Here is a 13,187-nt window from a genome sequence, read left to right as displayed (position 1 = left end):
TGGGAGAAGGGTGAGGGCTGGTGTCTGAGTGTTGCCTGCCCCTCAGCCCTTACAGTAAGTATAAGCCGGGCCCTGCCCGCTCCTCAGGACTGCATGAGAAACATATCATATAATAGATGTGCAAATTCCCTATAAACTTAAATTACTAACGGTGTTGGAGGTTCTCTTACCCAGGTGGCTCCTCTAAGAGAGCGGCTCCTTTAAGAGGCGGGCCCCATCCCTGCTAACAAAGGAAGTCCCCGCCCCTGGTTGCCAGGGTGCTTTGTGGCGTCTCATTTTCATTGGTGAGCGTCAGCGGGGAGGCAAGCCGCGGCAGCCATTTCCAACGAGCTGGCGGGGGCGAAAGATGGGGACGCCCGTCGGGTGGTCGCAGGGGGGTTCAGGATCAGTGTGTCTCGCCTTCGATCAACTGCGGGACGTGATTGAGGCTCAGGAGGAACTGATCCACCAGCTGAGGAACGTGGTACGCAACCAGAAGAGCTGGGGGATGCCGGACTGGACGCCTAAGTGGTGGGGGCGGGGCCAGACGCTGTCCCGATGCCAGGGGCGGGCCGAGAGCACATTGCCAATGGCGTCATCACGAGGAGGCGGGGCCCAGATGTGTTCCGGCTGGTAGAGGTGGAGCCAAAAGGGGGCAGTGTCTCGTGAATATTTACCGGGGAATTTTAGTCAACGCCAAGTTGTTTCCTACTCTCTTTGACTGGTTGTGCAGGGCCTGATAGATATGCCCATCTATTCGCTGAGCTTTAGTTTCCCCATTTCTTTTTTTTTTTTTTTTGGCCTCGCCACATGGCTTGCGGGATCTTAGTTCCCTGACCAGGGATCCAACCCCGGCCTCTCGCAGTGAAAGCTGGAGTCCTAACCACTGGACCGCCAGGGAATTCCCAATTTCCTCATTTCTAATTGAAGATGACTTCACTGACTTGCCAAGGCCCTTGTGTGCAGAGTAACTATAACATCCTTCCTATTATGGAATCCCCTCCCCATGAAGAGTGCAGTAAGCACAGAATTGGCTCTTCACATGTTGACTTAAAGGCTTCCAATCCCTTTATGTCCCTTTGCTTTTGCTTTTTTGGTCAAACCCCCGTTCATGTGTGCAAAGTATTGGAGCCACAGATTACATGGACAGGCATGGTAAAACGCTGGCCAACTGGAGTTCATGGTTTTTCTGTTTTGTTTTTTATCTGGGTAAGAAGGTGGGGACACATAAAACTGACTTCACATCTATTTCTTTAACGGTAGTATGCAGCTCTGGACACTGAATTACCTGCATACCTTTAGGTACCCAGGTCTTTCTGTTGGCAGCTGGCCTTTGCATGTGTGTTCTCACCGTCTGGAACACTTCTTTTCCATCCTCTTCTTCTGGCCCACCCCTATTTAGCAGTCAGATATCAAGTTGACATCCCCTTCCCTTCAAGCTGTTCTGACCCTTCCCCAGGCGGGTCAGGGGCCTCCTCTGGGAACCTCCATCATAGCACACACCATGTTAGAAGTGGTGGCCATGGGCTGTCTTCTCCATGAGACTTCTTGCTACTTGAGGGCAGGACATAGAGCTGAGCATCAGTGAATCTTGTGGAATGAACTCTCCCTTTCCTGGGCCCCAGTGTCATCCTAGGTGCCCTGGGCATCCCATTATCTATTCTCAGTCCTGGTCCCGAGAGAAACCCCTACCACCCCAGCCCCTCCCTGAGCCAGCCTCTGTTGCAGATGGTTCTCCAGGATGAAAATTTTGTCAGTAAAGAAGAGTTCCAGGCAGTGGAGAAAAAGCTGGTGGTAAGTGATGGCCTCTGTCAGCTTCTAAGCTTCCCCCATTTCCCAGGATCCCTGTGATTGGGTAGAGTCATTGAGTATTAGCCTCTGAGAGCCTCCAGCCCCAATAGTAAGGACAGAATCTTCCTGTACCCTGGATTCTATGTGCCATTCTGAGAAAGGGGGCTGGTTAAGGGAGCCTAGGAGACCCAAAGTGGCTTGGGATAATGAGGTCACTGCTGCTGCCCCTGCAGGAAGAGAAAGCTGCCCATGCCAAGACCAAGGTTCTCCTGGCCAAGGAAGAGGAGAAGTTGCAGTTTGCCCTCGGAGATGTAGAGGTGCTGTCTAAACAGCTGGAGAAAGAGAAGCTGGCCTTTGAAAAGGCGTGAGTGGGCCTTGGTAGTGGGGGAACGGTTGGGGGTCCCATCTGCCCATCAGCCTTCCCACCCTTTCTTATCTTCTCCACTCAGGCTCTCCAGTGCCAAGAGCAGAGCCCCGCAGGAGTCCAGCAAGAAGGACCAGCTAATCACCAAGTGCAATGGTAGGCGGGAGGCCCACGCTCCCTCCCATGCTTACGTACGTGGGCTCTTCCCTCACAGCCCAGTGCCGGTGTTCAGGGCAGGGTTTCACCCCAACTTCTGCCCCTGGCTGAGGATAAAGGCAAGCCCAGGTGGGCCACACCTTCGCAAAGGCCTTCAGGGACCAGGCAGGCCACGGAAATGAGGGAAGTAGTTGGTGTACAGTATTCTTCATGGCCATAAAGGAATGGGCTCGCTCCCATTTTTCTTGAAACATATGACCTTCTTAGCCTACCTTTTTGTTTTCCCACTTTTGGTGACTATTAGAAATAGTGTACTTGACTTATAACTCTGTTACCAGAGGAACAACGGGGCAATCACAGTGCTGTGTGGAATCTGACCCTTAGTTTCAGTGTTGGGGACCCACTAGGAGGAGTGGGGACTGTGGTAATGTGGAGAACCATGCCCCCTCTCAAGGGCCTAGAACCTCTGCCGTAGGAATAGGGGCCCAGTACTGTCAGATCTTTAAAAAAGAAACTGGAGACCACATTTTAATGGAAGCTTTTCTGACTTTTTAGGGTTGGCAACTGATTTAAAAATTTTTAAAATATTGTATGGGCCAAGGAAAATATGTCTGTGGGCCATTAAGTTTCAACTCTGCTCTATGCAGATGCCTGTGGCCACCTGTTGACTCAGTTGGTGCTCTGAGTTGTGGGGCACTTTCAGTGAGCTACCCAGTGTCCTGAGACCTTAGGACCCCCTTTCATTTTCCCAGAATGCTAAACTCCCCTTACCTAGTTTAAGAAGTAGATGTGGGGCTTCCCTGGTGGTGCAGTGGTTGAGAGTCCGCCTGCCGATGCAGGCGACACAGGTTCATGCCCCGGTCTGGGAAGATCCCACATGCTGTGGAGTGGCTGGGCCCGTGAGCCATGGCCGCTGAGCCTGCGCGTCCGGAGCCTGTGCTCCACAACAGGAGACGCCACAACAGTGAGAGGCCCGCGTACCGCAAAAAAAAAAAAAAAAAAAGAAGTAGATGTGAATTCCATATACAACATTTCCTTCATTCACTGCAGCATTCATTTCGAGTAGGCCAGAATTCAAGCCCAAAAGAGGTTCAGTGTCTCTCCTGATGGGCCCCCACCTGGAGCCTTGGGCACCCCCTACCCACCAATGCAGCCTTCTCTCTCCCCTGGTGAGTACTGTCACTGGAAAGATGCCAGCAGGCTGCCATCTTAATCTGGCCAAGTGGACTAACAAGCCTCATGGTTGTTTGATCAAGAGCTCCTGTTAGGGCTTCCCTGGTGGTGCGGTGGTTAAGAATCCGCCTGCCAATGCAGAGGACACAGGTTCGAGTCCTGGTCCGGGAAGATCCCACATGCCGCAGAGCAACTAAGCCTGTGCGCCACAGCTACTGAGCCTGCGCTCTAGAGCCCACAAGCCACAACTACTGAGCCTGCGTGCCTAGAGCCCATGCTTCGCAATGAGAAGCCACCGCAATGAGAAGCCCATGCACCGGAACAAAGCGTAGCCCCCGCTCACCGCAACTAGAGAAAAGCCCGCGCGCAGCGACGAAGACCCAATGCAGCCAAAAATAAAATAAATAAATTTAAAAAAAGAGCTCCTGTTAGGACCTCCTGGAGCCTAACAGGCAGTCAGTGCCTCCATACCCAAGGATGTTGGTCTCCTAGTCCTTCCCCTTTCCCTGGACATCCCCCCACTTCCCTAAAAGGAACCTAGGGTTCTTTCCTGGTGCTGCTAGAGGCCCTTCCTCTAGGACATTTCCTAGAGATCAGCCAGGGCCTCGGGGCTCTGCGACTGCTTGTGGAAGGTGTGTGAGTCACGGGGAGGAGCCTGGCTGCCTCCCCCAAGAAAGTCCTGAACTCCTCCAGTAGGGCATAAGCCCTCACATGAGGAGATCTGGTGACCTGAGCTACCCCCTGGCCTGTCTCCCACCCCCGCTACCTCCCTTTGCATGGTTCCAGTTTTACTCTTACATAGTTCCTTATTCTCAAAAGGCTTTTCTAACCATTCTCTCATTGGGTGCTGTTTATTCTAAATTTAGCTCTCATTTATTTTAAAAGAATCAAACACATTTATGATACTTTTTTTTTGCGTCCCGGGCCGGGGCACGAACCCGCGTCCCCCGCACCGGCAGGCAGACTCGCAACCACTGCACCACCAGGGAAGCCCTATGTTACTTTTTTCCCATAAGAACTTCACAGACAATCAGTTTGGATTCACTGGATGACCTGGGGAAGGAGGTTCAATAGTCCTGGTCCTGTGGCCCAGTGAGCCCATGTTTTCATTCTTTTCCTTCACCCATGTCTCTCTGTAACGTGTGCCTTAACTTTTTAATCAGATCTTCTCTTTTGAAACCTTCACTGCTTCAGTATATCTGCATTTTCAGAGCTTATGTTCTAGTTAATCTTTGTCCAGCCTTTAAAAGCAGTAGGATTTTCTTCCTTTGAGGATCAGAATTTTCCAGGACTCCCTGAGGGACATTATGTAAATGAAGCAACCCGAGATCCCTACAGCCTTACTGGATTTTAACCCAAGACACAAAACTTAAACGCTTGCTTCTAATGAGCACTTAATCTTTGCCACCACTGTCTCCCTGGGTCCTCCCCACCCGCCCTGTGGAATAGGGATCCTGTCTTCTCCCCTGAGGCCCTAACACAGGGCTGGGCATCCAGCTGGTCCTCAGTAGGTCTGGTTGGATTGAAATGACTGAACTAGGTGATGTTTCTAAGACCTAAAGGCCCAGGGGACATCCTGTTCATTCCACAAGTAAAAGTATTGTACATCTAGTACGTGCCAGGTACTATTTTAGGCCTTAGGGTTAAAGCCGTGAATAAAACAAAAAATCCTTGTCCTTGTGGACCTTATATCCTAGTAGAGGAAAAGACAAATGAGCAAAATGTATGGTCTGTGAGATATAAGTGCTAAGAAGGAAAATAAAGCAGGAAAAGGGGATAGGAAGTATTGGGAAGGGTTGTGATTTTAGACTAGGAAGGGTCTCACCAAGGAGGTGATATCTGTAAAGAGCAGCAGGAGTTGAGGGCAGGAGCCATTCATCCTCCTGCTTTTGGGCAGGGCTGACCATCTCTCTCCAAGGGCCCTTGCCTGCCCTCATGTGAGCTACCTGGTCCAGAATAGAGCTGTGAAGTCACTGACACATTCATCAAGATGTTGTGCCCTCCACTCCCACCCCATCATGACTCCATAATAAACTCATTCTTACGAAGGTATTAGCAACTACTGTTGGACAACCTCTGCGTTGGGGGAGCTAAGTTCTGAAGAGACCCCTGAGGGAATGCCTTATTTTAGGAAGGAGCTCATGGGATGGGAACCACTCCTCCTCCCTGCCTCTCTCCCCCACAGAAATTGAGTCTCACGTTATAAAGCAAGAAGATATACTTAATGGCAAAGAGAATGAGATTAAGGAGTTGCAGCAAGTTATCAGCCAGCAGAAAGAGATCTTCAGGTGAGGGGTTCAGGCCAGGCTGGGGATTGTTGATGGAAGTGGGGAGCCAGACCTCTGGTCCCTACCCTTGGGCTGTCCCCAGCCCATGCCCAGCCGGCTCCGTTGCAGGAATCACATGTCTGACTTTTGGATCCAGAAGCAGCAGGAGAACTACATGGCCCAGGTGCTGGACCAGAAGCATAAGAAAGCCTCGGGGATGCGTCAGACCTGGAGCCGCCAGTGTTCCAGGGAAAAATAAAATGGGCGTCTCCTTCCTGTTATCTGGCTGTAATGCCCAACCTCTGCCTTCTCTGCTGTGGTGGTCCCCATCCTGACCCTTCCGATCCCTGTGGGTACCTCCCTCAGGCCTCACAGTGGCCTGGACCCCAGGGAAGAGGTAGGGCGAAAGGCAAAAGACACTCTTTCCTTCTTCCCTGCCTGCCTTTTGGACCACCACCTGCCAGGCCACTGCTGTGTTCAGAATGGATGCTCCTCGAGTCTCCAGCCCCTGCTACTCCCCTCCCTCCCTCCTTTGGGTAGTAGTGGGGGCCCATGGGGATATGGGGTTGTAGCCTAGGGAAGGACTACTTGGTTGTCTAGTAGGCACTGTCCCTTCTTACTCTTGGTATTAAATTCCTTCCTATATAAACAACCCTGGTTACCCCAGTGCCCTGGTAAATTTAACTCTCCCAACTTGACGGGCTATCTGTGTATGTGTTGTGTATGTGTCTATGAGAAGCCCCGACTGGAGAGCTCAAAGATGGTGGGTTCCAGGACCACAGTGAATTTGGGAAATCAGTTTCCATCACATAACAATAACGCTGTACCTGTGAATCACATTTGCACCTTCTTACACTTCTCCCAAACTTAGAAGCTTATTAGTCTGCACAAATGGAGGAAGGAAAAAGGACAATGCTGTGTTGTGTGTGTGTGTTTTTCTTCTGCTATGTCTTTTTAAGGTGGGGTAACAGTGTGTGAAGGGGCTATGACGTGCTCAAGTTGCATACGCAGGGCTGGATGTGATGGACAGGTTGGATCCTCTCAGAAGCCATCACTAATGTGCCGTAGGTGATAAAGGGGACACACCAGGCAGGGGTCCCACTCAAGGGAGGCTGAGTCAGATTTGTCAAGTCTAGCCTTTCCTGGCTCAGTGTGAGAATTAATGCGTAGGGGGGGCCAGTGCTCTTGCTCCAGGGCCAGCTGGGGCCTGAGTCATAGCAGGACCTTGAAGCCAGAAGTTTAAGGGCAAGTGGTGCCCATTGTCATTGTCCCAGGAGAGTGACAGGTGGTGGCTGCTTCCCCATCAGCACTTGTCCCCAGGGCAAGTCCTAAGGTGGCAGGGGCTGGATGAGGGCCTTGTGAGTGTATGGGGGAGCACAGAGCTATTCTTGCCTCAGAGGGGCTTTAGAGAAGGGACCACAGCTACCCCAGAGGTTCCTAAGAGATGCCACATCAGCATCCGGGACTTGTTCTGGAAGCCTGAAAAGCTAGAACTGTCCCCTCCAGCCTAGGTTTCCACTAAGGGCAGTGGGTCCAGCCAGGGACAGCAGTTTTTTGAGGCCCCAGTACAACTTTTGGAGTCGGGGGGAGCCCTCCAAGCCATGCTCCTCTATCAAAGGTGAGGGGGGATGCACCCTTATGAGCTCTAGCGACAGACTATGGGAGGGCCAGGGAGGAGGGGTGCACTGCAGTGATGGGAAGACGCGGGGGGCTGACATAAAGATGAAATTGTTAGCAAGACCTTAGTTGTCTGGTCTCCTGGCTCACACTCTGATCCACATGCCGTAGTGCTTGATCTCAGGCAGGTCCCTGCTTAGCCTCCGTTCCGTCACCTGTGATGGATGAGTGGAGCTGGGCCTAGCTCCTGCGTACAAGTTGGATGCCTGCCCTCCCCTCACCAAAGCCTGGAATGCCACCCCGGGCTCTCTGGCCGCGCCGGAGAAGGGGTCTGGGAGGGTAGGACCCAGGGCCCAGGTCTCTCCGGCTGCCTATGCCGACGTCTCGGGAGCGGACGCGGCCGCTTTAAGGCGCGGTGACCCCACGGCACCCGTGGGCGGGGCGGGGACAGTGCTGGCATCCGCGGCACCAGCAGAGGCGAACGCGAGGGAGAGAGTGCGCGGCGTCCGGCCTCAGCATGCTGACCGCGTTCGCCCCACCAACCCTGCCCGGGGTCCCAGGGCGGCTGCCCGCGGCCCCCGCGCGGCGCCAGGACTCCTCCAGTTCGTCAGGCTCCTACCACACGGCTCCGGGTTCTCCAGAGCCCCCGGACGTTGGGCCGGACGCGGAGGGCAGGGCGAATTGGCCCACGGTGGCCCCTGTGCTGGGGGAGGGCGCGCAGCCTCGCCTGTCCGTCAGTGCCCAGAATAGCCGCCAGCAGCTCGGGCCCGGCTCGGGTTTCCCGCGAGGCCCGGCCTCGGGCCCGCGGCCACCCCAGCCCCAGCTGCGCATGCTGCCGTCGGGGGAGATGGAAGTCATCTTCGGCGCCGGGCCCCTGTTCAGCCGTTCTGACGCAGAGGATAGCGAGGTGCAACAGCTCACGACGCAGGCCTTCCGCAGCCTCTCTCCGCCCGGCTCCGCGTCTCCCATCTCTGCCGAACCGCAGCCCCAGGGCCCCGACGGTGGCTCCCGCTGGGCCACCTACCTGCAGCTGCGACCCCGCGGGCCGAGTCCTGCCACCCCAGCGCAGTTCGAGTGTGTGGAGGTGGCGCTGGAGGAGCGTGCCGCGCCTGCCAGGACCCGGACGGTGCCCAAACGTCAGATCGAGCTGCGCCCCCGGCCCCGGAGTCCCCCGCGGGAGGCCAGCGCGCCGCCCCCGCGACTGTTCCTGCGCACCGGCTCCCTGGACGAGTCTCTGGGCCGCCTGCAGGCTGCCGCGGACCTCGTGCAGACGGCGCTGGCCAGAAAACTGAGCCCCGCGACCCCTGCCCCAAGCAGCGCCACCTTCGGACCCACGGTACCGCCAGAGCCTGCGGCCCCGGAAACGCCCCGCAGTACTCGAGTGGCTCTGAAGGAGGCCAGGTCTCGGCCACCTCGTGTGCATTATAGTTCAGCCCCCGCCAGGGCCCCACGACCGTGGCCTAGCCTCCGTGAGCGCGCAATTCGGCGCGACAAGCCCGCGCCCGGGACCGAGCCTCTGGGTCCAGTTAGTTCCAGCATCTTCCTGCAGTCTGGGGAGAAGATCCAGGAGGCGCACCACCAGGAACCCAAGACTCGGTTCCCGCAAGAGACTCCGGATCGAACCGTCCTGAGGGCACAGAGTCCGTCTTCCCAGTCTAGGGCCCCCCGGGAGGTTTCGAGTAAGCCCGTGAGACCGAGGAGCCCATCCCCGCTGTGGCAAGCCCCAAATGGGACCGTGCGGGGTCCTCGCTGCCCCTCGCCCCAGAACCTGTCCCCGTGGAATAGGGCTATCCGGAAGGTGAGTGGCCCGTCGCTCCCCGAGGCATCCTCCGCATGGGGAAATCAGGATGCTGCTGTCACGGAAACTGTCAGCAGGAAGAGCCCTTCCCCTCCGACCCTTTCCCAGTGGAATCGGGGTGTTGCCAGTGCAAGAAGCCCATCCCCCGAAGCTCCTTCCTCGTGGGAGGTTCCGCATCCGGCAGGTGGGGATATAGTTGAGGGGAGTAGGAGCCCGTCCCCGCCAAACTTGTCCTCATGGGAGACTCCAGATCGTCCTACTGGGACGTGGAGCCCATTGCCCCAAGAGACGTGGGACTCCACAGTGCAGAGCTCAGCGGTAGTTTCTACGCGGGAAGCTATGAATGGCGTAGCCCAGGAGGAACTGGTGCCACCCACGCCATCTGCACCCGGGACTCCAGAGCTAACAGAGGCGCAGAGTCCGTCCACGCGGGAGATGCCGGATCTTGCCTTCCCAGGCAGCCAGCTGTTGCCAGCGGTGGCTGCACCCCAGCTGCCCCTCAGTCGCCTCGTGGGCACCCTGGATGCCGATGCGCGCCCGGAAGCCTTGGGCTCTGGAGAAGCGGCCTCGGGACGCCCGCGCGTGGCCATTCCGCGGCCCCGCGACGTGCGCAAGATGGTGAAGACCACATACGCGCCAAGCTTCCCGGCAAGCACCCCAGGCTCAGGGCTCCCTGTGCCTCCTGCGGAACCCCGCGGGGAGGAAGGCGGCGCATCCAAGACACAAGAGCTTCAGGCGCTGGGGGCCCACGCCCCAGCTCACTACACTTCCGTTTTTCTCAAGGACTTTCTGCCGGTCGTGTCACACCCCTACGAGACCCCAGAGCCAACCACAGACACAGTCCCCCGGGACGTTACGCAGCCCAACGGGGTACTGCGGCGGAGGGCAGAGAACAGCACGGCGAAACCCTTCGCGCGCACTGAGATCCGCCTGCCTGGTGCCTTGGCCTTAGGCCGCCGGCCGGAGGGAACCCAGGGAGTCGTGGTGCGCGGTCCTGGCGGAAAGAACAGGGATGCAGAGCCCCAGCGCAGGGTCCCCGACGACAAGGGTCGTACCAGCCCTCTAGGCGGCGCTCGCACCTCACCCCAGAAGTCGCCGATAGGGCCGGCAGGGACCCAACCTCCCAGACCGCCCCGCCCTAGCTCCCCGCAGGCGTACCCTAGCTCGAGCCCTGGAATAGCATCGAAACAGGAGACGCCACCTATGGCCCCTGAGCCCGCGGTTGCGGTCCAGTCGCCCCTCCCGCGGGAGCCCCAAGCGTCCGCTGGCAGAGCGGCCCCGCCCCAGGCCCGCGCCGCCTCGGCGCCTCCCATGGACCGGTCCCCGGAAGGCCCCTCCCAGGGGGCGCGCAGGCCGCCCGGGGCCGCGCACCCGGGGAAGGTCCTGGTGGACCCAGAGAGCGGCCGCTACTACTTTGTGGAGGCGCCGAGGCAGCCTCGGCTGCGGCTGCTCTTCGACCCCGAGAGCGGGCAGTACGTGGAGGTGCTGCTGCCACCCTCGCCCTCGGTGCCACCCCGCCGCGTCTACACCCCGCTGGCCCTGGGCCCCGGCCTCTACCCGCCGGCCTATGGGCCTATCCCTGGCCTCTCACTGCCACCATCCCCGGGCCCGCCGGCCTTCAGCGGCCCCCAGCTACCCTGGGCCTCCGAGGCGGGGCCCCTGGACGGGATGTACTACCTGCCAGTGAGCGGGACCCCCAGCCCCGCGCCTCCTCTGCTCCTCTGTGCTCCACCCTCCAGCTTGGGTCCCGCCCAGCCGAGCAAGGGCTCCTTGTTCCCCGTGTGAGGCCCCAGGGCCTGATCCCCATGGTGTTGGGGCCCGTTAATGGCCTTGGAAGTTCTGGCATCCAGTCCTGTGCCCTCTTTTCCTTCTATCACCTCTTTCTTTTACCCATCTCATGCAGTCTTCAGACCAGAAGTTACCTTCAGAGTGCTTATCTGAGACCCCCAGCGCTGATGGAGCTGGAGCTCAGGAAATGGCTGCCTGTTTCCTCCCCCAACAGAATCGTATACCCCTTTCCCAAGCATTCCCAGAGTGTGGTGTGTTGGGGGGCTGTGTGTGTGTGTGTTGTGGGATGAAAAAAATGCAGAACGTGAGAGTTGTGAGTTAGGTTTTATTTGGGGCAAAATGAAAACTCTAAGCCTGGGAGACAGCCTCTCAGCACTGAGGAACTGCTCTGAAGAGGTAAGTGAGGGAAGTCAGTATAGATGTGGGTTTGGTGAAGGAGGATACAGGCAATCGAGCACACATTTTGGCAGAAGGTTGCTGCTAGTCACAAGGAGCAGATGTCCATTAATGATTTTAGTGCTTTTCTAGTTATGAGAAGATGCAAGAAATTGGGCTCATAAAATCTTCTCCTGAAAATATCTGATTATCTAAAGGCCTTTTCTGCCAGTGTTTCCCAGAGCACAGAGGGCCTCATTCCTGATCTCTGCCCAGAACTCCTTTCAGGGTGTATTGAAGGTCAGCGATTGCACTGGCTAGTGATTTCATCCTTGTAGAGGCAGCTGGCAAGTGACAATTTTTAGTTGGTAGCGTGAGAAATCCCAGGACATGGCCCCAGATGCCAACCTGAGGGGGTGACGGGGTTCCTCGGGGGCAGCAGGAAATGGGAACTGCAGGGGACAGGGCTGCCCCCAGAGGTAGTGAGCTGTCTGTGTCTCCCTGAAGGTGGGCCCAGCAGAGGTGGAGCAGGCTAGTGAGCACTGATGGGATGAGGAGAGAAAGACACTGGCTATCAAATCTGTTATTCTTTGCAAGAGGATCTGAGCCTCGGCCTGGGAGGCTGCGGGGGAGAGTGGCTAGTGCAGGCCCTAGGTGAGTCTCATCTGAGAGAGAGAACTGCGGGGACAGGTGGTGGAGGTGGAGAGGGAAGTAATACGGAAGGGGCCATGGAGGGTCATCCTGGGACTTGGTGTGGGGGTGCTATGGGGAAGGTGGGGAGGTGACTGTAGTCTCCAGCTGGGAGTACCGCCCCTCATTGTCCCCTCAACCCCAGCCTCTGACTTGCCTTGTCTAAGCCCTCAGAGCTGAACTGGCTGGTCCTGGGGTTAGGAGTGGAGGTTCCAGCCATTCCCACCGAGGGTGGGGGACAGATGAGTGTGTCGTCAGGAAAGACTTAAAAGCACGGAGGATGGTTGAGCTGTTGTCCCAGAGGAGACTCTTGATCTCTCTGGGTGGGGTGGAGGGTGGGTTAGGGCTGGCAAAAGAAGGGATGCCTCTGTGAGGAGCCCTCATCTGGTTCCACTGCCCTGGTAACAGGTGTGGCAAACATGCCTAGGGAGGGGCTGGCTCTTCAGGTTCATCACAGCATAGGAAGGGACGGGACCCAGGGCCTGTGTTCCAATTGCCTTGAGATTCCAGGAGCTTCTGAGGAGAGCAGAGGGAGATGCATGGTGTGGGAGGTGCTCTGCGTGGGGGTCTGTGTAGAGTTCTGAGTGAAGTGGCTGGGCCTTGTGGGACTGGTATGTGATGTGATGAGTTTGGGGAAGAACAGTTACCATTAGAAGCAGTGTCAGGGATGGAGATCAATGCCTTCCTTAAGTTCCAGGCCTCCGGGGGGCCTGGATCCCTTGGAGTCACTGCCCCCTTGCCTTGAACTGGAAGCTGACTGAGAGAACTATGAGTCAGAATAACCTGGACATCTTTCTGTGGCTGGAGATGCTGGTCCTGATGGCAATGAGGGCCCTGGGCCACTCCCCCTCACCGCATCGTGGTGTGCAATAAATTGCTGACCCCATGGCCACGATGGCTGGAACAACTGGTGTAAGGTGTCTGATTTCCTGCTGCGGTCCCTTAGCACCCCAGAGTGCCCTTCCATGCCTGGGTGTGGCCTGGGGGAGGGGACCATGTGTGTCTTTCATACACTGTGGCATCCCTGCCTCAGCGAACTTGCCTCTCAGGGAGGGAGCCTTGGCTGGCAACCACGCCTGTGGCCTCATTCCTCCTGGTGGCTCAGTGGCCAGTGCACCTTGGGGTCAACCAGGCTTGGTTCCAATCTCAGCATAGCCCTTCTAGCTGTGTGGCCTTGGATTTGTCACTT

General features: G+C 56.8%; 2 protein-coding genes across 4 annotated transcripts; both read left to right on the top strand.

Moving 5' to 3' along the window:
• SPATA24 (spermatogenesis associated 24) lies at nucleotides 1-6,205 on the top strand. Of its 3 annotated transcripts, none has more exons than XM_030869464.3 (6): nucleotides 1-463; nucleotides 1,708-1,773; nucleotides 2,004-2,134; nucleotides 2,220-2,290; nucleotides 5,649-5,751; nucleotides 5,888-6,205. In XM_030869464.3, the coding sequence occupies exons 1-6, from the start codon at nucleotides 347-349 to the stop codon at nucleotides 6,063-6,065; spliced, it is 666 nt and encodes a 221-aa protein (XP_030725324.1). In that variant the 5' UTR covers nucleotides 1-346; the 3' UTR covers nucleotides 6,066-6,205. The 3 variants fall into 3 exon arrangements, with proteins under 3 accessions (XP_030725324.1, XP_030725325.1, XP_060152260.1); XM_030869465.3 differs by having other exon boundaries at nucleotides 2-463; nucleotides 5,860-6,189; XM_060296277.2 differs by lacking the exon at nucleotides 5,649-5,751 and having other exon boundaries at nucleotides 4-463; nucleotides 5,860-6,205.
• A 1,616-nt stretch (nucleotides 6,206-7,821) lies between these two features.
• Nucleotides 7,822-10,941, top strand: PROB1 (proline rich basic protein 1). Its single transcript, XM_030869460.2, has one exon. The coding sequence runs from the start codon at nucleotides 7,865-7,867 to the stop codon at nucleotides 10,928-10,930; it is 3,066 nt and encodes a 1,021-aa protein (XP_030725320.2). The 5' UTR covers nucleotides 7,822-7,864; the 3' UTR covers nucleotides 10,931-10,941.
• Nucleotides 10,942-13,187: the final 2,246 nt, after the last annotated feature.

The sequence above is a fragment of the Globicephala melas genome, chromosome 3 (genome assembly GCF_963455315.2).
Source record: "Globicephala melas chromosome 3, mGloMel1.2, whole genome shotgun sequence".
Lineage (NCBI taxonomy): Eukaryota > Metazoa > Chordata > Mammalia > Artiodactyla > Delphinidae > Globicephala > Globicephala melas.
This window is presented reverse-complemented; position numbering and strand designations above follow the sequence as displayed.